The following is a 22,325-nucleotide window of genomic DNA, read 5'->3' as shown; positions in this document are numbered from 1 at the left end:
AGCGAGCGAGCGAGCACGAGTGGGGGGTGGGGTGAGGGCGGAGGGAGCTCCAGCCCCGGACCCTGAGATCAGGACCTGAGCTGCAGGCAGACTCTTGACCACCAGGGCACCCCCCTGGAAAGTAATTTTTATTTTTCCCCATCTTCTCCCTTTCATGTTTACTCACAAAAGCAATGCCCGTGACTGGTCCAGGAAGCTGACTCAAAGGATAAAATCCAACACCAGCAAGAAACGTAAAGTCTCCCTGCTGTTTGACCACCTGGAACCAGAGGAGCTGTCGGAGCACCTCACCTACCTGGAGTTCAAGTCCTTCCGGAGGATATCCGTACGTGCTTGAGGGGCAGGGGGAGAACTTCCCTGGGTCACTCCAGAAAACCAGCAGAGAAATTCAACAGCCCATCCACCTCCTGACCCTGGAGGGCCCCTCAGGGCTGGTTAGACGTGCCTACCAGACTTCATCTAGTTTAGGAAACGAGCACATTTCCTCGAAACATCTTTGTCGCTCTGCTGTGCTCCCCTTCTCCTATCCTGCGTGCCACCCCACCACTCACTCACGTGGCAATGCTGTGGGCACACACGACACCCTGCACACACGCGCACACACATATATGTATGCATATACACCCATCACGCTTGCAGATTTTTACAAATTTTCCTTAAGAAAAAAAAAAGGAAAGTGATATGTCTTCCCTTGAGTTTTTATTCTGGGATGGGCTTTGAATGGCTCAGGGAAATCCTAAAATAAAGCAGATGCTCCTGGTCTAGCCCAGAATCGACTTTACTTTTTGAAGTCGTGGTGACAGGACCCAGCAGTCCATCATGATTCTAGATCAAAGCCATACCGACCCAAACCTTAAAAAACTCCATCTACGATACGAAAGAATTTCGGTCCCCTACAAGAGAACTTGTCAGCGTGGCAGATGCCAGCTTCGCATACTGGCCAATATACTTCCCCGGGAAATGACAGCCTTGGGCTGCTCAGTCCCCACCCCTACCAGAGAGGCAGTCTTCAGCTTTGCTCTAAAAGCAGAGCACACCAGTTGCTGGATGCATTTCTTAGAAGGACCTATGTTCCCCAGATGCGGGGATGGGGACCCCTGGGAAGGCAGCCCGAGCGAGGTCACTCTGCCCCCCAGGGTCAGAGCTGGGGCTGGAGTCACATGCCTCCATGTCACTCAGCCCCAGCTGATGAAGTCTGCCTGTGTCTAGATTAACCACAAACCAGGTTTCAGGGTTTGTTTCATCTCCCCTCCCATGTTGCTGACGTCAATCTGATGCCACACAGGTGGCAGGACCATCCAGCCCCTGGCGGGAAGTAAGCTCCGTGCATTCATGGGCGCCAGCCCTCCAGGGTCCCCGCCAGCACTCCCAGGCCAACCATAGGCCCCGATTAGGAAGCTCCACCTGGCCATTTATGTTGGGCAAGGCCTCCCCGTGCCAGGGAATGACACTGAAAAGGGCAATGGGTGACACGGGCAATCGGGGCCCAGCAGGCAGGGCGCCTCCAGGATGCCTGCACTCAGATCCCCGAGGCGGGGTGGAAATCACTCTAGAACTAGGACTCTGAGCTAGTGCTCCCCAGGTTCAAGCCGTGCTCCCCTTGCCAATGAACACATCAGTTTGAACTTTCATTTCTTATGGGTGGCACGATCCCCTCATAGAAAATGGGGTGGGTTTTTTTTTTTTTTTCATTTTTCCTACACAGTTCTAAGTGGTTTTCCCAATTAATGTTCCTTGATTGCAGTTGGAGGGAAATGTCTCTCTGCTATGAACTCAGTGGCATTGGTTATTTTGTGCTAATTATAGTATTTAGTACTAATTCTAAAAAATAAGCAGACTCCGTGCTTTACTGACAGTGGGAGGGGTATGATGCATTCACTGGGGTGAGTCCTGGGCACTTTCTCTCAGAACCAGTATGATTGCTTATGTGTGTCCCTCTTGAGGCCTTTTTCGCCCCTAGTTTTCTGCCCGTCAGCGGTCACTGGCCCAACCGTGTCACACGTCCGACTTCAAAGGGGGGCTGGGAAGCAGAGAGCTGGGAATAGCCGGCCACCTGGGGGCTTCCAGGGCCATTGGGGCAGAGCAGCGGCAGGGCAGGGTGGCTGCCGCGGCGCTGGGACAGTGGTCTGTGGCGACAGCCCCGGTCCACAGAGGCTGTTCATGCCAGCCTAGTCAGCCACCGTCAGGTTGGAAAACCATGGTCACTAAACAATAGTTAAGCGCGCGGCCTCTGCTCAGGCTGATGAGCCAGAGAAGTCCCAGCAGCTCTGGTTTAGCCTGCGGTGCCGGCGCACATGTGTAGCACCCCGGGAGGTTAGCGTGCTCTCATACATTGTTATGCTCCTAACAGTTTCGTGACCTGGGTGGGGGGGATTTTATGATCCACTGTTTTAAGAAAACAGCGGTTCGGGGGGTGAAGAGAGAGATTTTCTTGGGAGGATTGTCCGTTTTTCCCCTTCGCGGTGGAGCGAGAACTAGTACAGATCTTACTCAACTTACCATGGGAGTATCGGGCTCCACAGACCCATTGTAAGTCGAAAATACCACAAGTCGAAAACGCATTTAATACCTCCAACCTACCAGCATCACGCGTAGCTCAGCCTAGCCTGCCTTACACGTGTCCAGAACACTTCCATTGGCCTACAGTTGGGCTGAATCACCTGTCGCATAGCCTATTTGTAATAAAATTTTGAATATCTCTTGTAGTTTACTGAATACTGAGCTGTTTATAGGAGTACAGGGTGGCTGTAAGCGAATCAGTTGTTTATTCCTATGATATCATGTGGCTGCCTGGTAGCTGCAGTTTGCTGTTTCACACTGTGTATGGCTAGTCTGGGAAAAGGTCCAGACTCAAAATTCAAAGTATGGTTTCTTTCGAGCACATATGGCTTTTGCAACACTCTACAGTTAAAAAATCCTAAGTCAACCCATTCTAGTCAGGGACTATCTATACTAGGATTTCTCTTCTATATTGTAGTCTTTAGAATTTAGAAGGGACGGTATCATTATCTACGCAGATACAGTGTTTGGATTAACTAGGATGTGCACACGTCCACTTGTGCTAATGACTTCTGATGGAGAGAAACCATGCTGGGGGTAGAATAAGAAAGATTTCCTTCCCACCATCATCATCATCTCCAGGCTCATCAGCCAAGTGGAAGCCATGCAAGAGGAGGGCCAAGAACCTCTGTGCCCCACAGCATCAACTGAACCGAGGTGATGTGCCTCTCGGGCCTCCCGGGACACTAGAGGGGCCGTCCTGACAGGTTTCTTTTTCCCCAGTTCTCCGATTATCAGAATTACCTCGTGAATAGCTGTGTGAAGGAGAACCCCACCATGGAGCGGTCCATTGCCCTGTGTAACGGCATCTCCCAGTGGGTACAACTGATGGTTCTCAGCCGCCCCACCCCGCAGCTCCGGGCAGAAGTCTTTATCAAGTTCATCCAGGTGGCTCAGGTGAGTGACTAGATTAAGAATTTTGACCTGGGTTATGAGGTCAAGTACCCCTCTAACCCCATAGCCAGTGTGTCGGCTGGAGCTGCTTTCCTCTCCTGAACCACTGTGGAGTGTGTATGCTGTAAACTGTCCCAGATTTAGATGCTGTGGCCTTTCTGTTTCCCCCATAAGGGCAATATGGTGAGGGCCATACTGAACTATCTTGGGTTAGGATACACTTTTAGATTTGGTTAGATCTTTTAAAATTTTTTTACATATTTATTTATAATCTTTACAACCAAATGTGGGGCTCAAACCTATGACCCCAAGATATCAAGAGTCACACACACTCTTCTGAGCCAGTCAAGCACCCCAAGATCTGTTTAGATCTTTTAACATTTTCAGAAGATGCTTACCAGCCTACATTGTTTCTCCAAATGTGGCCCCCATGGCAAAGGAAAACCTGGCAGTCTCCCAGGTTTTAGGTCTTTGAGTCTAGATTGTGTTGAATGGCCAGGTTTAACATTTGAAGGCAGCCTTTCGTAAGAGGAAAACAGGTGGTATGAGCGCATAACTGGAATTCCCCAGAGAGTCTTTGTCCTTAAAGATTAAAGTCTGGTTATTCAGGATGAAGGATGTCAAATGCTATTAGCTCTACATGGTCAGGCCGGGTTTGGTACATGGCCCACCTGCTCTGATATTGACTGAAGGTTTATCCCTAAGTTCAGCCCCAGATCCCAGGAATCAGAAGAGTTGCACTTGGATCCAGAAGTCCTTGTGTTAAACAGGTACTTTGGGTGGTTTTTAGAAACCACTGACATAGAGGACGGCCCGCAGAACTGCTGCAACAGAGGAGGGACACCTTGCTAGACTTGAGACCTGTGGTCTGAAATGAAGCCTACAGGAAAGAACAGTCAGAAAGCTGCAGCCCCTGACCCCTAGGCCTTGGCCAGCATCAGGAAGGATCCCAGGAGAGCACGGAGGTGTGTAACACATGCACGTTGACAGCCCTCTATTTCCTATCTCACAGAAGCTCCACCAGCTACAGAACTTCAATACGCTGATGGCCGTGATAGGCGGGCTGTGTCACAGCTCCATCTCCAGGCTCAAGGAGACAAGTTCACATGTCCCTCACGAAATCAACAAGGTGAGCGCCACTGCCTCCTCTGGGCTCCTTAGCAGCAGCCCCAGGGCCAGCAGCGGGCAACCCAGAGAGCATTTCCAAGCCCTGTAACCCTTCATCAGCTAATTAGGCAAAGTGCCAGAGAGGCAGAACCAAATACCCCCTCCCCCACCCCGCCCCGCCACCCTTGAAGGCCCATAGGATGGGACTGGTCCCAGGTCTGAGAGTGACTGATTCAGTCTGGCTTCTGTCACTGTACACATCCCTACCGGTCAGCGGAAATAATGTGTGCCTCTCTCTACTCCTGTGAACATTCAGTCACTGTCTTTAATACCAATTCTCTTGCTCTAGCACCTTGTTCCAAAACGTTTTCCTAAAAGAAACAGTAGCTCAGTTGACTGTAGTTGTTTGGTGTCAAATATGTATAGTGAGTGACAGATTAGAAGCCTGCCTCCCAGATCGCTTGGAGAATGACATTCTGGACAGCTGAATTTTCCCAGAGTTTAAAATTAACTTTTCAGGTGCCATTTTGTAGCAGTGTTCTCTTGAGGAATAGTCGTCTTAAATCCCCTATGCACTTTTCTACATTCTTAACATTTTACAGAGTAGACTTTAGTCCTTTATAACACAGGGCTGTTACTCTGAATACAAACCACTAAGATATACTGAAGATATGAGTGCAGCTGTGTGTGGTCTGGATTAGCTAACAGCTGCTCTTTGAGCATTTCCACCTCACATGAGAGGACTAAGCAGCCCTGTCTTACTAACCTCAACCCCCCCGTGCCCCCTACCCCCCCCCCCATCCTCCTGGGCTCCATGGAGGCTCTTCTTAAGGAGACATGTCTGTGCTCCATTGCCCTGTTGTCCCAGGATATTCAAGCTGCTTTTGGTAAGTCTCAGATTCATTGTCCCCGCTGTCACCAACCACCTTTAGCTCCGGGGATGCTACCCCACTCCACCTTCCAGTTCCCTACTAGTTCTGCGGAAACTCAGTGTAACCACTGAAAAGATTGCCCGTGTCTCAGAAGTGACAGAGGGAGACAGTCATGGAGATGAACATGCCCTCGTGTTAGTTCTCTTGAAGCTGGAGCTCGCTCCTCTTCCACAGCAGTGCTTCTGTGTGGGTGGCTGCTTGACCCTCAGGGCGGTTTGCACAGCCAGTTCTTGCAAGCTCCTTCCCTACTTCACAGTCATGGTCACTGTTTGCTAAGAGGTGAGTGAGAGGGAGGCCATCTTGCCAGTTCATCAGGATTGAGGGAGGTGCGCTCCAAACCTCCAGTTCCTCCGTGGGGACAAATGGTACTTGTTAGACCACAGTCTTATTAAAAGGATGTCCAGCAGCATTTAAAATAGTTATTTTGTGCCGTGACACGACTAGTGGAGTCTCTACTTCCCGTCCTTGCCTCTGAGGAAGATGGCCATCATGAGTGGGGAAGGGGGTTCTGCGAACTGCTTGCAGACGTGGACCAGGCGTGTTTGTCAGGAACGCTGGATCCTGATGCTCCCTCTTTGGGCTGGTGAGCAACCTCGCCCCTTTCAGGGCACGGTGTGGGCTCTACTGACCCGCCCCCTAGGGCCTCTGCCTCAACCTCTTCCATGCTTTCTTTTGGGAATCGGTCTGTTACCTGAATCTCTGGTTCAGGATTCCGGGCTGTGAACGGAATGTCACACACTTCCTAGACTTTGGCCCATCTGAAAATCATTGTGAGAAGGCCCGCAGAGCAGAGCATAAAGAATGTGCTGTAGACTCCTGACGCCCTGCAGCAATTCCCCGCGCCTGCAGTACAGTCAGCACTTCCAACAGCACACTTCACGTGTCTCTGGAAGCATTCAGATGGCACTAGGGAGGGAAACTGCACGGCTGGAGACAGAGGTCAAAGGGACATTTACTGTTTAATGTATATTCTTGTACCTTTTTAAATTTTTATCTCAGGTTCTCATTTTTTTAGTATAAAAATGATAAGATCACACTCAAGATTTTTCAGTTACATAGTATAATCAAGTAAAGCCTACCTTGCGTTTGTAGATACACTCTGCATTTGAAATAAGCTGGAATTTTAATTTGGGAGTCACAAACTGCAACTTTTAGATGAATCACCTCCTGCCTGGCAAATTAGGGATGGGGTGAAATCATGGGAGGAGCTGAGAGTACTGCAGACGATACTCCCTGCTTGGTGGGTACCTGTGACTGGGTCTCTTCTATTTTGTAGGTTCTGGGTGAGATGACTGAGCTGCTGTCCTCCTGTAGAAACTATGACAACTATCGGCGAGCCTATGGGGAGTGTACCCAGTTCAAGATCCCCATCCTGGGGGTGCACCTCAAGGACCTCATCTCCCTGTACGAAGCTATGCCCGACTATCTGGAAGATGGGAAGGTGAACGTCCACAAGCTGCTGGCCCTTTACAATCATATCAATGAGCTGGTCCAGCTGCAAGAGGTGGCCCCGCCCTTGGAGGCCAACAAGGACTTGGTGCATTTGCTGACGGTGAGGCTCCTACAGGAGGCAACTACTAAGGACTAGCTATATACCACAAACCACTCCCCACACTCTAGCAAATAGTACCTCAATTAATACTCATAAAAACTCTGAAGTAGATACTATTATTATCACCATTTTATGGATAGGGATTCTGAGGCACAAAGGCATAATTTCTCAGAGGACCACACATGATTAAGCAGCAGAACCTGGACTCAGACCCAGGTGGAGGGACCTGAGATTGTGCTCTTAAGCAGTATGCCCTTAGGACTTCTAGAACTGTTTCCCACCCCCCCTATGAAAGCAATCCTAAACTCACTGGGAGGAGCTAATAGCAAATCAGGATATAAAGCTTTGTAAGAGATGCAGACAGTGTATTCCCATTAAAAAAAAAAAAAAAAAAGTAAGGCAGTAAGTGTAAAAAAAAAAAAAAAAAATGGAGGCATTCAGGTCAAGAACAGGCAAACATTTGTGGTGCAGGAGCCCAGGATTTGCGTGTTGGGTCCAGAGTGAGATAAGATGAACTCTCTTCCATACCCACAATTCTATAGTTGATCAGCTGTTAGACCGTGGACATGTAACTCTAAATCTGTTTCCGTTTCTATAAATCAGAGAGAGTAATCTCTGGGATAGCTTGTAACTTCTCTTTCAGTTCTAAAATTAAACAGTTTTTAATCTGCATTTTTGCAGAATAAAATAATTATAGCCTCTTCTCCCTTCACATGATGATTCTGATAGAGCCCCACCGTTCACATCCTAGCCCTTTCACCAACTGGCCAGGTGACTATGGCAGGTCTTGGCCTTAGACATCACCTATAAAAAAGATGCACTGATCTTAACACTTTTGAATCACAAATTATGTGGTGAAAAGTGAACATTCTTCCCAAAAAAATATACATGAGTTTTGAACCTCTTGAAGCCATCCATAGACTCTAGGTTAAGAACAAGATTATTTCTAAGATCTCTCTCCTCTAGATTTTATGGTTTAAGATATATGAAATTGATTAACTCTTACTATCATTTAATAATACCTCTTATCATTTAAACTGGGGTCTGTTGTAGAAAACAAGTGAGGTTGGATCATCTGACCAGATAAGTAGGGCCTTTTGCCTAAGCTTGAAAGCTTAAATATTAAATTATATTTTAAAAGAGGACATCTTGACATTTCTCCACAATTTTACATTTTAACAAGAAGGAACTAACGCGACGGGATGAGCACTGGGTGATATGCTATATGTTGGCAAATTGAACTCCAATTTAAAAAAATTGAAAAAAAAAAAAAAAGGAACTAACACTTGCCCTATTGCCCTAGTGTTACATCCTCCAAACATTGTGAATTTTAAAAACAAACTACTAGAAGAGCCAACAGCAGCAGAGGAAGTACCAAGAAAGAAAGAAAGAAAGAAAGAAAGAAAGAAAGAAAGAAAGAAAGAAAGACAGACATCAGCCCTGGGAAAAGCAAACAGCAGCCTAGCAAATAACCGTGTTCTGCTTTGACCTGCAGTTGTCCTTAGATCTCTACTATACCGAAGATGAGATCTACGAGCTCTCCTATGCTCGGGAACCAAGGAACCACAGAGCCCCAGTGAGTTGTTCATATTTTTATGCTAAAATTAGTGCATGTAACAGATACTTTACAAGCTGCTCATCAAGGTCATCATCTTAAGGAACAAAACTGTCTTCAGTGTAGTAAGTGTTATATTTCCACTATGTGCCCAACCTTGTGCTAGGAACAGAGAAAGCTTCAACATTTGTATAAGTAGTTCCTGACCATAAAGAGCCTGAAGTCTACTTGAAGGGATGAGAATATAGGAACGGTAAATGACTATGCGCACTAAGCATACCCCAGTGAGTGGTATGGTCAGTTGGTGATTTACCAAGTAGAGAAGGGAGATAGAGTTGTGAGCCACAGTGACCTCGCCTTTCTATTTATTATAAAGGATCCCCGTATCAGTCGTTTCTCTTCTCTGATTTGTTGGTAAGAATATGCATACTTAGAAAAGCCCGATCATCCCATGTTCCTCTGGAATTTGACCTTATACTGAGAAGTCCTCAAAATCCTGCAGTCCTGGTGCTTCATGGCTAGACTTTGTCAGGTTGTCTGGCCCTGCCTCTCCTACAGGCAGGTAAAGATGTCAGTCTTCCTTCTGAAGGACCAGTATTGCCCTCCGTTTCCTGGCAAGCTTCCCAGCCCCCAGACATATAGTACGTAAGGGGAGAGTTAAGGTAGCTAGATTTCATTGTCTCTATGCAGAAAGATGAAGTTCTAGCTCCTGCTGTAATGAAAACTCTTCACTGAAAATATTTGGCAGGTTTAATTTTCAGGGTGTTAGAGGGCATTTCAAATGGAAAGGATACCTTCTCTCATTTTTGGAAGAGATTTTCATTGGGCCAAGTTGCAATTAGGAATGGATTCCAAAAAGAAAAAACAGAAAAAAGAAAAAGAAAGAAAGAAAGAAAGAAAGAAAGAAAGAAAGAAAGAAAGAAAGAAAGAAAGAAAGAAAAGAAAGAAAGAAAGAAAGAAAGAAAGAAAGGAAATGGATTCCATCTTAGCTTGTCCAGGCCTGAGACCTTTTTCCTTGTGTTGTCCCAGCTTTTAGCTATTTTTCTCTTCATCCACATCTTTACTAACCTAGTAAGTAGAGAACGGAAAGGGCATTTAATGATCCACTGAATGGAAAAGAAATTCAAATGATCCACTACTTTTCTGATAGCTTTGACAAAAGGTTTAATGCAGAGGGAATGGAGAATTTTGAGTTATCTGGAGATGACGAGAATAAATGGGAGGAGCACTGTCATCTTTGAAGCACACTTGCATTGGCCAGAATTACAGTTGTTGATTTCAGTTCCATGTGGGCTCTCAGGTCCTTGCCCCTGCTGGGAGCTGAGGGTTGCCAACAGATGTAGCCACCAGCTAGTGAGAAAGGGGGGAGTTGTACGTTGTACTGCATTCTGGTCATTGGGATTTCTCTGAATATTTCATTTTAGCCACTAACACCTTCAAAACCACCAGTCGTAGTGGATTGGGCCTCTGGAATATCTCCCAAACCTGACCCAAAGACCATTAGCAAACACGTCCAGAGGATGGTGGATGTAAGTACAGCTGTGTTTCAGCAGAGAGAAGTAGTGCACCGCCTAGCTTAGTTTTACATGCAAGGTGGTGGGTGGGGCACAGTGGCAGAAACAGAGGTGAGAAACTTGTCCCTAGTGCACACAGGGGACCACTTCTCATATTGGGCCTGTAGGACAGTTCAAGAGTTACATTTTTTGAACATACTTTGGCCTCATGTTACAGCGGGGTGGTATAATAATCGAAAAGTGAGAGCCAACCAATGATAGAACCAGGAGTCGTCGAGGACGGGAGGGAGCATTTCCAGCTGGGCTGTTAGCAGAAGCAACGGAGGCCGAGAAGAGGGAGAGCATCCCCTGGGCAATGAGCTGGAGGACACAGTGGCCAGGGAGATGCTCAGTCGATGCACTTATGATTGGACCCGAAAGCCCCTGGCCCCCTGTAGACACCAGCACAGGGCACACCTGGCATGTGCCCCACTGCTTCCCTGCAGCAGCTCTGGGAGCACGGTTCTGCATTCTCTCCCTCAGGCCAAGGAGAGGCTTTTAGCAGACGCTCCAGCCCTTGGTCCTTTGGCTCAAGGGAGAAATGATGGGTTTTGCTTTGGTAATCACCAAAGAAACTCCTTTCTTCACAGTCTGTCTTCAAGAACTATGATCACGACCAGGATGGATACATTTCTCAGGAAGAGTTTGAAAAGATTGCCGCCAGTTTTCCCTTTTCCTTCTGTGTGATGGACAGGGACAGGTGAGCACCTGTGTACAGGAATAGGCGGCTGCGGATGCCTGTCTGGGTTTGGTCTGGACCATGACCGACTATGAAAAACGCATGTGTTTTGAATGCCTCAGAAGTGAAGACCTCGTAAATCTGCCAGTTAACAAATAGTCAACTATCAATAGGAAAACTATGAGTGCTCCTTGCCTTGTTCTGCAGATCATGAGAAAGGATTATATACTACTTTGCATGTTTACTTTTCGGAAGGTTACATAAGCCCTACGTTGGTTCTGTGTATGAAATTGAAGGGATGGCTGGTGGGCTCCAGTTCTGTGTCACGTACTGTCTAAAGTCAGAAACCGCAACGTAAGGCACTTCTCTCCCTATATGGTTTCAATTTCTTTTTCAAGTCTTTAAATTTGCTAGGAAAACCTACTTTAGCCAAAGAACACCTCTGTCGAAATGAATACTGCCCTCTCCCCTGCTGTGACATGGTATCCATGTATCCTTATTTAAGAGCAGGGCTCCCGGAAATAATCCCTGCCACTACATACTGTCCTACCCCACAAAGATAAAAAAGGTGAATGTCAAGGCTAGAAGCCACTCTTGCTACTCAGACCCCACTCACACCTGGTCTGTCACTTGCTGACAGGGAAGGCCTCATCAGCAGAGACGAGATCACAGCCTACTTCATGAGGGCCAGCTCAATCTACTCCAAGCTGGGCCTGGGCTTTCCTCACAACTTTCAAGAGACCACCTACCTGAAACCTACTTTCTGTGACAACTGTGCTGGCTTTGTAAGTTGTTCTTTGAATGTATCAGGTTGAACTTGGGGAGGGGTATTCGACAGTTTCAAGGATTAAGCCAGGCACAGACCTCACAACCTTTACCAACCATCCCAGCTTATAGCCTAAGTAAACGCCCAGAATAACCGCATTCTCAAATGCATGGTTTTTACCTGAACTCATCTTTACCATATCTCCCGGATTTGGATTTATTTCTGCCTCCATTGTATAAGGTCTGGGGACAAACGGTAAGAAAGGTTGAATTGGGGATATATTTTTTTAAGTAATTATATTCATATGTTAGAGAAAAGAACGATGAGACATCCCTGCTCTTTCCCCTTCAAAAGGAACTGCTTTTAAGAAGCCCCATGATTCTGCCCACCTCTGTCCCTCCCAGTCCCTGACCCCAGGGTTCTGTATACTTGTTCTTTAGTTTGGAATCCTGAGAAACCTGTCTGTTCTTCGATTCATCTACTTCAGGCCTCAGGAAGGTCTCCGAAGTCCATGCTAGTGAGCTTCTTGAGAACATTTGACTTTGATCAGCACAAACTCTTCCTGTTTGCAGTTTAAGGTCAGGAGAGTCATGATGGGGAAGATTAACGAGGTTTCCTTCCCACTTGAGGAAGAGAGCACAACAAGGGGAAATAAGGAATGGGTGTCACGTCTAGCCTCCCAGTAGACAGATGACTGACAACTGTACATTCTAACCATCTCTTGTCTGTCTCATAGCTCTGGGGAGTGATCAAACAAGGATATCGATGTAAAGGTAAGGCTCAGCTTTGTTGATTGTGTTGTTTTCCCTGGTCTTAGAGGAAACATTTTTTATCCATAGTAGTTGTCCATTGAATCCACTTCTCAGCACAGTTCACAGCTTCATCCCCAAACTGGCTTTCCTAGAGCACCCATGGAGAGTGACTGCCACCACAGAGAAGAGGAATGCCTGGGTGACCAGTTATGAAGCTCCCCTTTGCGAGGTCCTCTCTCTGTGTGGGTTGTCCTGGAAATAGTGGTGGTGGGTAGGGAGGCTGTTTTCATATGGTCATAAAAAGGTGGGTCCCCAAAGAAAGGCACTTTGGAACAGAAGTATTTACCAATGGCCCTCACCACCTTTCCTTTTCTCAGTTGATTCCTTGGGACATAACTGTCCTTCCTTAGAACTAGAAAAATTCAGGAGTGAAGGAGAGGAGACTTTTACCACAAGGAAGACAGACAAAAGAGCTGCAAGCGTCCAGGGGATCTCATTTTTTTTTAATTTTTATTTATTTATGATAGTCACACAGAGAGAGAGAGAGAGGCAGAGACACAGGCAGAGGGAGAAGCAGGCTCCATGCACCGGGAGCCCGATGTGGGATTCGATCCCGGGTCTCCAGGATCGCGCCCTGGGCCAAAGGCAGGCGCCAAACCGCTGCGCCACCCAGGCAGGGGATCTCCTTAAAGTAGGCAGTGTATGCAGGATGACTCAGACACCACTTCTCTCCAAGACAGTAGATGCTGTTTCTGATTCCGAGATTCATGATGAGGGTTTCAACGAGATGGTGAGACCCAGAGGTGACCAAATGAGAAGGCTACTAGCTTTGTTAGGAACAGGAGGTGTCCTAGCTCCTAGAACAGGCATATATATCAAGAGAGCACTGCACAAATGTGGTTTTGAGACTCTGGAGAAGAAAGCGAAAGACTTCCTGATCAGGGTGTCTTGTCCACAGACTGCGGGATGAACTGCCACAAACAGTGCAAAGATCTGGTTGTGTTTGAGTGTAAGAAGCGAGCCAAGAACCCAGCAGCTCCCACAGAGAACAGCGCTGCTGGAGGGCCAGCATCCAGTCTTTGCTCATTGGGAGCCAAAGACCTGCTCCATGGTAAGTAGGCACAGAGAACATTCCTCTTGGAAAGTGAAGTGGGAAGGATAAAGTTTTCAGGGAGGAAAGATGACCTTTGTCCTTCCCCCTTTTAGTAAAAACCACCACAGACTAGTCACAAAAAATACAAATTTTCATGGGAGAAAGGTGGCAGAGAGCAGCGTGAAGGTCTGGTTGGAAAATGGGATGCACGCGTACACACACACAAACTCATAATACTCCAACAAAAAATATTGTGATATTTAAGTTAACAGTATAGTTATAATTTTGAGATTTGGATAAATACTTATGTTCCTCTGGGTAAAGGTTAAACTAGGATCCTTATAATGTATCTGGTATTAAACTGTTGATTCAAATTATAAATGCTGACTCTACCAACCTAATGTCTTGGCTACAAAGTTCAGTGATTAAAAATATGTAACATTTTAATAGAAATGCACACTTTTTAAACATCATTTCATTTCCCCCAAATCCTGGAAGGTAACTAACAGAATCTAAAATCTGTACTTATTAAATAAATGTGTTTCTTTGCAAAGCAATAAATTTAGATGATGTATCATCTATCCTACAGCCTAGCAATCATCTCACATATATCTACTCTTTACTCTTCCAGGAAATTACTCCTAATGCCTAATATCTAGGCTGGGTTCTAGGCAAGGGTAGTGGTTGATTTCCAACTGGTGTCACACAAGGGCAATACATTTTGAGGCACACATCCACAAAGCTAGAACTCCCCTCACAGTTAAGCTATGGCCATTGTGCAAATGGGTCCCAAAGAAAATTCCTACTACCACCTGCAATACGACCAAAACTTGAATGCTGAGGGCTAGCTACCACATCCCAGGGTCCACAGAAAATATTTATGGACCATTTCTCTCTAGTGAAGCAGGGGCTGGCCTCAACTATCTGCAGACACTGAAATCATTTGGCAGTTTTTGTGCAAGTAGAAAATGCTCTTTCCTAGGATAGATGCAGCCTAGCAACAGTGGCTTCACCAGTAAAGCCCCTTTACCCCCTAAAGAGGGTGCCTGAAAAGGAATCCACTTTGGGCCTATGGAACTCCTATAACCCTAAGAAAGGTTTTACTTGGAACTAATGTGTCAATCGGGAGTTTCTGCTTTTCTGAGATACAGTATTAATATGTCATGTATCTTTCTACAGTACCTGAGGAAGGACCTTTCACATTCCCTAATGGGGAGGCTGTAGAACACAGTGAGGAAAGTAAAGATCGGACCATCATGCTCATGGGAGTGTCCTCACAGAAGATTTCAGTTCGGCTGAAGAGGACTGTCGCCCATAAGGCCACCCAGACGGAATCATTGCCTTGGCTTGGCAGTGAGGGTCCTTCTGGTCCCTTTCTACTGTCTTCCCCAAGGAAGACAGCCCAGGATACTCTGTATGTGCTTCCCAGTCCCACATCTCCATGCCCCAGCCCCGTCTTGGTCAGAAAGCGAGCTTTTGTCAAGTGGGAGAATAAAGAATCCCTCATAAAATCAAAGGAGGATCTCCGTCATCTCAGACTCCCAACCTACCAAGAGCTGGAACAGGTACTTACTTTCCTTTTCTTTTTCAGACTCTGAGAGAAGTGGGGCTAAACCAGGGAAGAACATGTGAGCGAAAGATTCTGACCAGGTTGAAAGGAAAGGCTTCTGGCTTTCTTTCAAATCGGTGGCAGCGATGTCTCACGTTACATGGGTAGAACAAGATATACTGGGCTCCCTGTTGCCATAGAGGGACCATTTCAAAGTCTGTTCACAATGGGCTCCTTGAAAAAAAAAAGTTTCTACTGATCAGCTTTACCATGCTGACACCCTTTTTTCTAAATGAGACTTCAACACATCAGAGAATGTGCTGATCTTCTATATACATTAGACAGTATATGGCAGATGCACAGCTGAATATAATCTATAAACTGATAAACAGCTCCTGGTAGAGTTAAGTTTACAATGTCCTAATTATAAGGTGCCTCACAGAAGCATTATAAAAGGTAAAGTTTACTGAGAAGGAAGAACGGGAGTTTGGGAACATGGTTCCACAAGGTTAGAGAATTTGAAAAAAGGCATGATGAGAGAAGATGTTAAGAAAGGAAAAAAGACAAAGCCAGTTGCCCAAACACTCAATCCTGTAGAGCCAATTACTAATGTACTTTTTTGTTTAGAATACAGGGATCAGGGTGAGGGCTGGCTTAGATGGCTTCTTACCAATGATACGGAACTTAAATCGTTTTAGAAATAGGGAATGTGTTTTTGGAGGCCTGGCAATACAAATACAAAACTAACATCCATCTAGCTAAAATTCCTTACATAGCGAAATTGCCCAAAAGGGCCTCAGAATTCTCTGCCTTGTTCTCAGTGTTGTACCTTCCCTGTCATACCCACAGAAACTAAATTCATGTGACACTCTTGGCTTGGTGTCTGGAACAAAGAACATAATATTAGGAGGATCATATGAAAAAATAACATTTTCTGGATGAAAGGTATTCTCTTGCTCACAGGGTTTTTAAGAATCCAGTCAATCAGGTGGCCAGATGTGGGTTACGCCAAAGCCCTTCTCTTTAGCAGTAGAAACTGCCAAAAGCAACTTACAAGCACTCTGGTTTTGGGGACACAGATTTTGTGATTCTAATCCCAGATACTTTTTAAACTAGCTGTTAAACTCTGCCTTACTTGGTCTGCTGTAAAATACAGGGTCGGGATTTCAAGCTATGGTTTGCCTTTAGATCATGAATAATTATCACATAACATTTACCTACCACATAGCTATCTAGATAATTTCCATCGAGAAACAATTCATTGTATCCAAACTACCCAGAAACTGCCTATACTTGCAGGGAGGGAGTAATCAATACGTATAATGTAAGAACTTGGGTTCATAGAGGACTAGAGACATCATCATGGCAAGAGGAGTTGTATCTTTCGACTCTCCCCTCGTATTTACAACAAACATTGTAGAGCACAGGCACATACAAATCTCCTGGGCATGCAAAGTAGGTGGCTGGGCCTCAGATCCAAGGAAGTTTGGTGAGCTGCTCCACTCCATCTTGCCACAATCAGGCAAGAGCAACAGTGGCAAGGACAAACCAGGTCAGGCATGAAAGGAAGGTACAGAAGTTATGGGCATCCCACCAGTCAGTGCACCATGGGAGTGGAGTGAGACGGAGGAGGTTTGGGGGCAGAAGCTTAGGAGAAAGGAGTCAGCCTCCCTCCCCAGGATGACACCGCAATGCACCAGGCTTCCTTCCTCACAGAGGAACGAGGCAGGTAAGAATAGCACAGGGCACTGGAGGAACACATTCAGCAGGTCTGCCCAACGGACCTCTGGGAGGACCCCGACTCAAGGATTCCCCCGTATCATCCCATAAGGCCGTCCACCTCTGCCGCCAGCACTCTGTACACCAGCTTTTTAAACGTACACTCCCAAGTGTAGCACCAGAGCCAGCTTAGGTAAAAAGAAACCCAAAACTTCAGCTATAGTATGTGGCCATCTTATGAAAAACAAAAGGACTTTAACTGCCAATTTACCCAATTGTAACAGTCAAAATAAACAATTAAGAAAGGTGTGTGCTACTTCAAATAGGATGACAGAGGCATGCTATAGGAAACTCAAGGTAATATGGTATCACAAAAAAAGTAATTCCAGCAACGAAACTCAAAGGCATGGAGTATTGGGATCTAACTGATAAAGAATTCATAATAGCTGTTATGAACTCATGAGATTCAACAAGCTGCAAGACAACATACGTAATTGAATGAACTAAGGAATAAAATTAATGAACAGAAGTTCTTTGCCAAAAAGACAAATTTTTAAAGAACCAGATAAATTCTGGAGCTGAAGAATTCAATGAGCTGAAAGCTCATTAGGAAATAAAGCAAGGAAAGAACTAGCAACTTAGAGGACAGGGATTTAGAAATGATTGAGAAGAGGCTAGAGAACAAAGATTTTAAATAAAGTAAAGAAACCCTACAAGAGCTATCATATGAGAAAGATATATATGAGAAAGATATAGAAGGAAAATTAGAGAAATAATAGCTGAGAATTTCCCAAACCTGGAGAAGAAATTGGTAAATACAAGTCCAAGAAGCTAACAGACCACCCAATTTTAATGCAACTGTCAAAAGTCACTGATAAAGGATCTTAAAACCTGGGGAGGGGGGGGGCGGGAAAGAAACCTATAAAGGAACCTCATTAGCTATCAGGTTTCTCAGCAGAAACTTTACAGGGTAAGAGAAAGTAAAATGACAAAGTGTAAAAAGACAAAAACTGCCAGCCAAGAATACTTCATCCAGTAGTCACCTTTCAAATAAAGGCTTTCTCAGACTGAAAACTGAAAGTGCTCACCACCACTAGACCCTGCCTTGCAAGAAATGCTGAAAGTAGTCTTCAAGCTGAAATGAAAGGATGCTAATTAGTGACATAAAAGCAAATGAAAGTACACCATACTTCAACAATGATGAGAAGCAGAATCAGAAAACTGTAACTATATTAGAATGGTGTATTCAACCTCTTAATTATAGGATAAAGGCCTAAGGAAAACAGCATTAAAGATAACTGTAGCTACTATAATTTTTCAGTGAATTCACAGCATAAAGATAAACTATGACATCAAAAATATAAAAGGGAAGAAATGTAAGAGTGGATAGATAGCACTTTCTCTTTGCTCACCTATAAAATGTCAAGATAAAAAGGGATGTTCTAATTATGAGATGTTTTATGTGTAGGCCACATGGTAATCACAAAGCAAAAAGAAAGGAATCTTGCCACTTGCAACGACATGGAAGGAACTAAAGAATATCATGCTAAGTGAAATAAGTTAGAGAAGGACAAATACCTTATGATTTCACTCGTGGAATTTAAGAAACAAAACAGATGAACATAGGGGAAGGGAAGGAAAAATAAGAGGAAAACAGAGAGGGAGGCAAACCATTAAAGACTCTCAACTACAGGGAACAAACAGGGTTGCTGGAGGGGAGATGGGGTAATGGGTGATGGGCATTAAGAAGGGCAACTGAGGGATGCCTGGGTGGCTCAGCAGTTGAGTGTCTGCCTCAGTAGCTGAGCTCAAGGCATGATCCTGGAGTCCTGGGATGGAGTCCCACATCAGGTTCCCTGGAGGGAGCCTGCTTCTCCCTCTGCCTATGTCTCTGCCTCTCTCTGTGTATCTCATGAATGATAAAATCTTAAAAAAGAAAAAAAAAAAAAAGGAGGGCACTTGATTTAATGAGAACTGGGTGTTGTATGCAACTGATGATGCTAAATTCTACCTCTGAAAATAATAATACAATGTATTAAATTGAATTTATATAAAAAATTTTAAATGCTCAAAATCATACTTTACAAAAGTAAACAGAACAAAGGGAAAAAGAAAATGGAGATACAAAACAACCAGAAGGCAAATAAAATGGCTGTAGTAAGTCCTTACATAACAACAGTCACTCTATAAATGGATTGGTTTCACCAATCAAGAGGCACAGCCTGGCTAGATAAAAAAAATAAGACCCAATTCTATGCTGCCCACAGGAAACTCATTTCAGCTCTAACGAGTCACATATTGGCTCAAAGTAAACGGATGGAAGAGGATATTCCATGCAAATAGAAACCAAGAGAAAAACGGGGCCTAGCCATACTTCTATCAAACAAAATAGAATTCAAGCAAAAAATAACAAGAAACAAAGGTCATAAGATAATCAATACATCAACAAGCTATAACAGTTCTAATAATATATATGCACCCAACACTGGGCTTCAATGGTGAAATCTGAACATTCAAAGAATTAACACCAATTCTTCTCAAAATTCTCCAAAAATTGAGGAGAGAATACTTACAAAATTATTCTATGAGAAGAGCATTATTACCCTGATACCAGAGCCAGATTAGGACACAACAAAACTATAGACCAATGCTGCTAATGAATACAAATGCAAACATTTTCGACAATATATTATCAAACTAAATTCAGGAACTCATAAAAAGGATTTTACACCAAGACCAACTGGAATTTATCCCTTGGATGCAACAAGCACAGGTCAACATACACAAATTAATAAATGTAACTTATCACATTAGTAAAATGAAAGATAAAAAGAAGTCATAGGATCATCTCAATAGAGGCAGAAAAGGCATTTGACAAAGTACAACACCCTTTCATGATTTTAAAAAAATAAATAAAAAGGCATACTAGGTATAGAAGGAACATATCTCCACATAGGAAGAGCCCAAAATGATAAACCCATTAACTAACATACTAGTGAAAAAAAAGTTAAAGCTTTTTCTCTAAGATCAGAAACAAGCCACAAGGAGGCGGACTCTCACCACTCTTATCCAACATACTACTAGAAATCTTAGCTAAAGCAATTAAGCAAGACAAAGAAATAAACAGCATCCAAATAAGGAAAGAGGTAAAAGTATCACTCTTTGCAGACGATATGGGTCTGTATATATAAAATTACCAAAACAACTGAAAAAGTGAACTAATCAAAAATATCAGTGTAATTGCAGGCTACGAAATCAACATACAGAAATCAGCTGCATTTCTACATGCTAAGGATGAAATATTGGAAAAAAGAGAACTATTCTATTCACAATAGCACCAAAAGCAATGAAATACTTCAGAATACATTTAACCAAGGAAGTGTAAGAGCCGAAAACAAGACTTTGCTGAAAGAAACTGAAGACACAAATGGGAAGATATCCCATGTTCATGATCAGAAGAACTATTAAAATGTCCATACTACCCAAAACCATCTACAGATTTAATGCAATCACTACTAAAATACCAATGGCATTCTTCACAGAAATAGAAAAAACAATTCTAAAATTTGTATGGAACTACAAAAGAACAAAGCTGGAGATATCATACTTCCTGACTTCAAACTAGACTCAAAGCTACAGTAATAAAATCAGTACAGTACTGGCATAAAAACTAACACAGACGAATGGAAGAACAAGGAGAGCCCAGAATTACACCTTACGTATAGAGCGAGTTAATATTTAATAAGGGCACCAAGAGCACCTAAGGGGGAAAAGGATAGTCTGTCTCTTCAACAGACACAACCTCAAACTTAAAAGCTTTTGCACAGCAAAAGCATTAACAAAATGAAAAGGCAATAGAGAATGGGAGAAAATTTTTGCAAACCATTAATTTGATAAAGGGTTGATATTCAATTTATATAAAGAATTCACACAACCCAATAACAACAGTTCTTTTAGTTTAGAAGAACCAAAGAGACATTTTCTAAAGAATACATACAAATGGCCAAGAAGTACATAAAAAGATGCTCAATATCACTCATCATCAAGGAAATGTAAATCAAAACACAAGCTATCAAGTCACACTTGTTAGAATGACTACCATCAAGAAAACAAAATACCAAGTGCTTGCAAAGATGTGAAGAGAACCCTCTTGACCTGTTGCTGAGAATGTAAATTAGAGCAGCCACTATGGAACACTATGGAATTTGTAGAGGTTCCTCAAATATTAAAAGTAGAACTATCATATTATCCAGCAATTTCACTTCTGGGTACTTATCTGAAGAACACAAAAATACTAACTAAATACTAACACAAAAAGATACATACACCCTCATGTTTACTGCATTATTTATAATAGCCAAGAGACAAAACAACCTAAGTGTCCATACCTCATCAATGTCCATACCACAGTAAAAATGTCCATACCGTGGAGTATCATTCAGCCATGAGAAGGGAATTTGCAGCAACATGGATGGGCCTTGAGCACATTATGCTAAGTAGAGAAGTGATAAGTATTGTATAACATCACTTATACATGGAATTTTAAAAAGCCACACTTGTAAAACCAGATTAAAATGGTGGTTACCAGGGGAACCTGGGAACCAGGGAAGAATAGGGGGTACAGATGGTGTTTAAGGGTACAAACTTAAAACAACTGGTAAATAAGCCTGAAAGATATAATGCATAGTACAATGAATACGGACAATAATCCTGTACTATAATCCTCAAACCTGCTGAGTCCAGAACTTAAATTATTCCAGTTATTAAAAAGGATAATACTGTAATGAAAGGTACTGATTGTCTTTATAATGGCAGTATTACAACCTATCAAATTAACATGTTGTACACCTTAAATTTATACAATGTCATAGGTCAAATATAATTCAATTTTTAAAACTCAGAAGACTGGAAATCAACTGCCACAGAGAATTGGATAATTAAATCCCAGTTTAGGGGGTAGAATAAAATTCTTTATCAAAGGAGTCCATTAGTTTTCAGTGATTTGGAGAAAAAAAACTTAAACTATAATATTTTGTATGACAGTACTGAGTCACTGTTTTCATACCTCAGACCTAACCAGAGACTCCATTTCTGCTAAGTTTAGATCTCCCACTATGCAGCATCCGCAGGTTTTATTATCCATGTCTTGTCTGGGAATGGTTTATTCCACCTGCTAGCCACCTTTAATTCAATAACAAAAACTAATTGCTGTTTGCACATGCTTACTTGGTATTTAACTTGTTATTTTCTATTCAGAGCAAAATAACTGTCTTGAAAATAGTTTTTAATTCTCAGCCACAGTGAATAGAAAATGCCAATCAAGTGTAGTACTTCCAATGTTGTAACTGATTTGCTATTCATTGCTGCTTTATTAACATGCCTCATTCTCCTTTCCCTTTAGGAAATAAATACCCTGAAAGCAGATAATGATGCTCTGAAGATCCAACTGAAATATGCACAGAAGAAAATAGAAACCCTCCAACTTGCAAGAAGCAATCATGTCTTAGATGGAACAAGGTGACTGTTCTTAGCCCAGAAACTGAAGGAGTACAATGTGTCAAGTCTATCAGAGGTCTCTTAAATAAAACCAGTAACACAAACCCCTGGGGAATCTT

General features: G+C 43.5%; 1 protein-coding gene across 1 annotated transcript in view; it reads left to right on the top strand.

Annotated features, from left to right (window-relative positions):
- Positions 1 to 22,325, top strand: part of RASGRP1 (RAS guanyl releasing protein 1) — a 77,092-nt gene that overhangs the window by 52,438 nt on the left and 2,329 nt on the right. Inside the window, exons 6-17 of the mRNA XM_077880566.1 lie at positions 172 to 325; positions 3,283 to 3,456; positions 4,466 to 4,582; positions 6,769 to 7,044; positions 8,540 to 8,620; positions 10,024 to 10,128; positions 10,743 to 10,852; positions 11,472 to 11,616; positions 12,334 to 12,370; positions 13,308 to 13,460; positions 14,622 to 15,007; positions 22,112 to 22,227. Of these exons, the coding sequence (XP_077736692.1) occupies positions 172 to 325; positions 3,283 to 3,456; positions 4,466 to 4,582; positions 6,769 to 7,044; positions 8,540 to 8,620; positions 10,024 to 10,128; positions 10,743 to 10,852; positions 11,472 to 11,616; positions 12,334 to 12,370; positions 13,308 to 13,460; positions 14,622 to 15,007; positions 22,112 to 22,227 (1,854 nt within the window). The remainder of the gene's footprint in view (positions 1 to 171; positions 326 to 3,282; positions 3,457 to 4,465; positions 4,583 to 6,768; positions 7,045 to 8,539; positions 8,621 to 10,023; positions 10,129 to 10,742; positions 10,853 to 11,471; positions 11,617 to 12,333; positions 12,371 to 13,307; positions 13,461 to 14,621; positions 15,008 to 22,111; positions 22,228 to 22,325) is intronic.

Source organism: Canis aureus, chromosome 32, assembly GCF_053574225.1.
Source record: "Canis aureus isolate CA01 chromosome 32, VMU_Caureus_v.1.0, whole genome shotgun sequence".
NCBI lineage: Eukaryota > Metazoa > Chordata > Mammalia > Carnivora > Canidae > Canis > Canis aureus.
The sequence above is the reverse complement of the archived record's forward strand: the minus strand, read 5'-3'. Positions and strand labels throughout refer to the sequence as shown.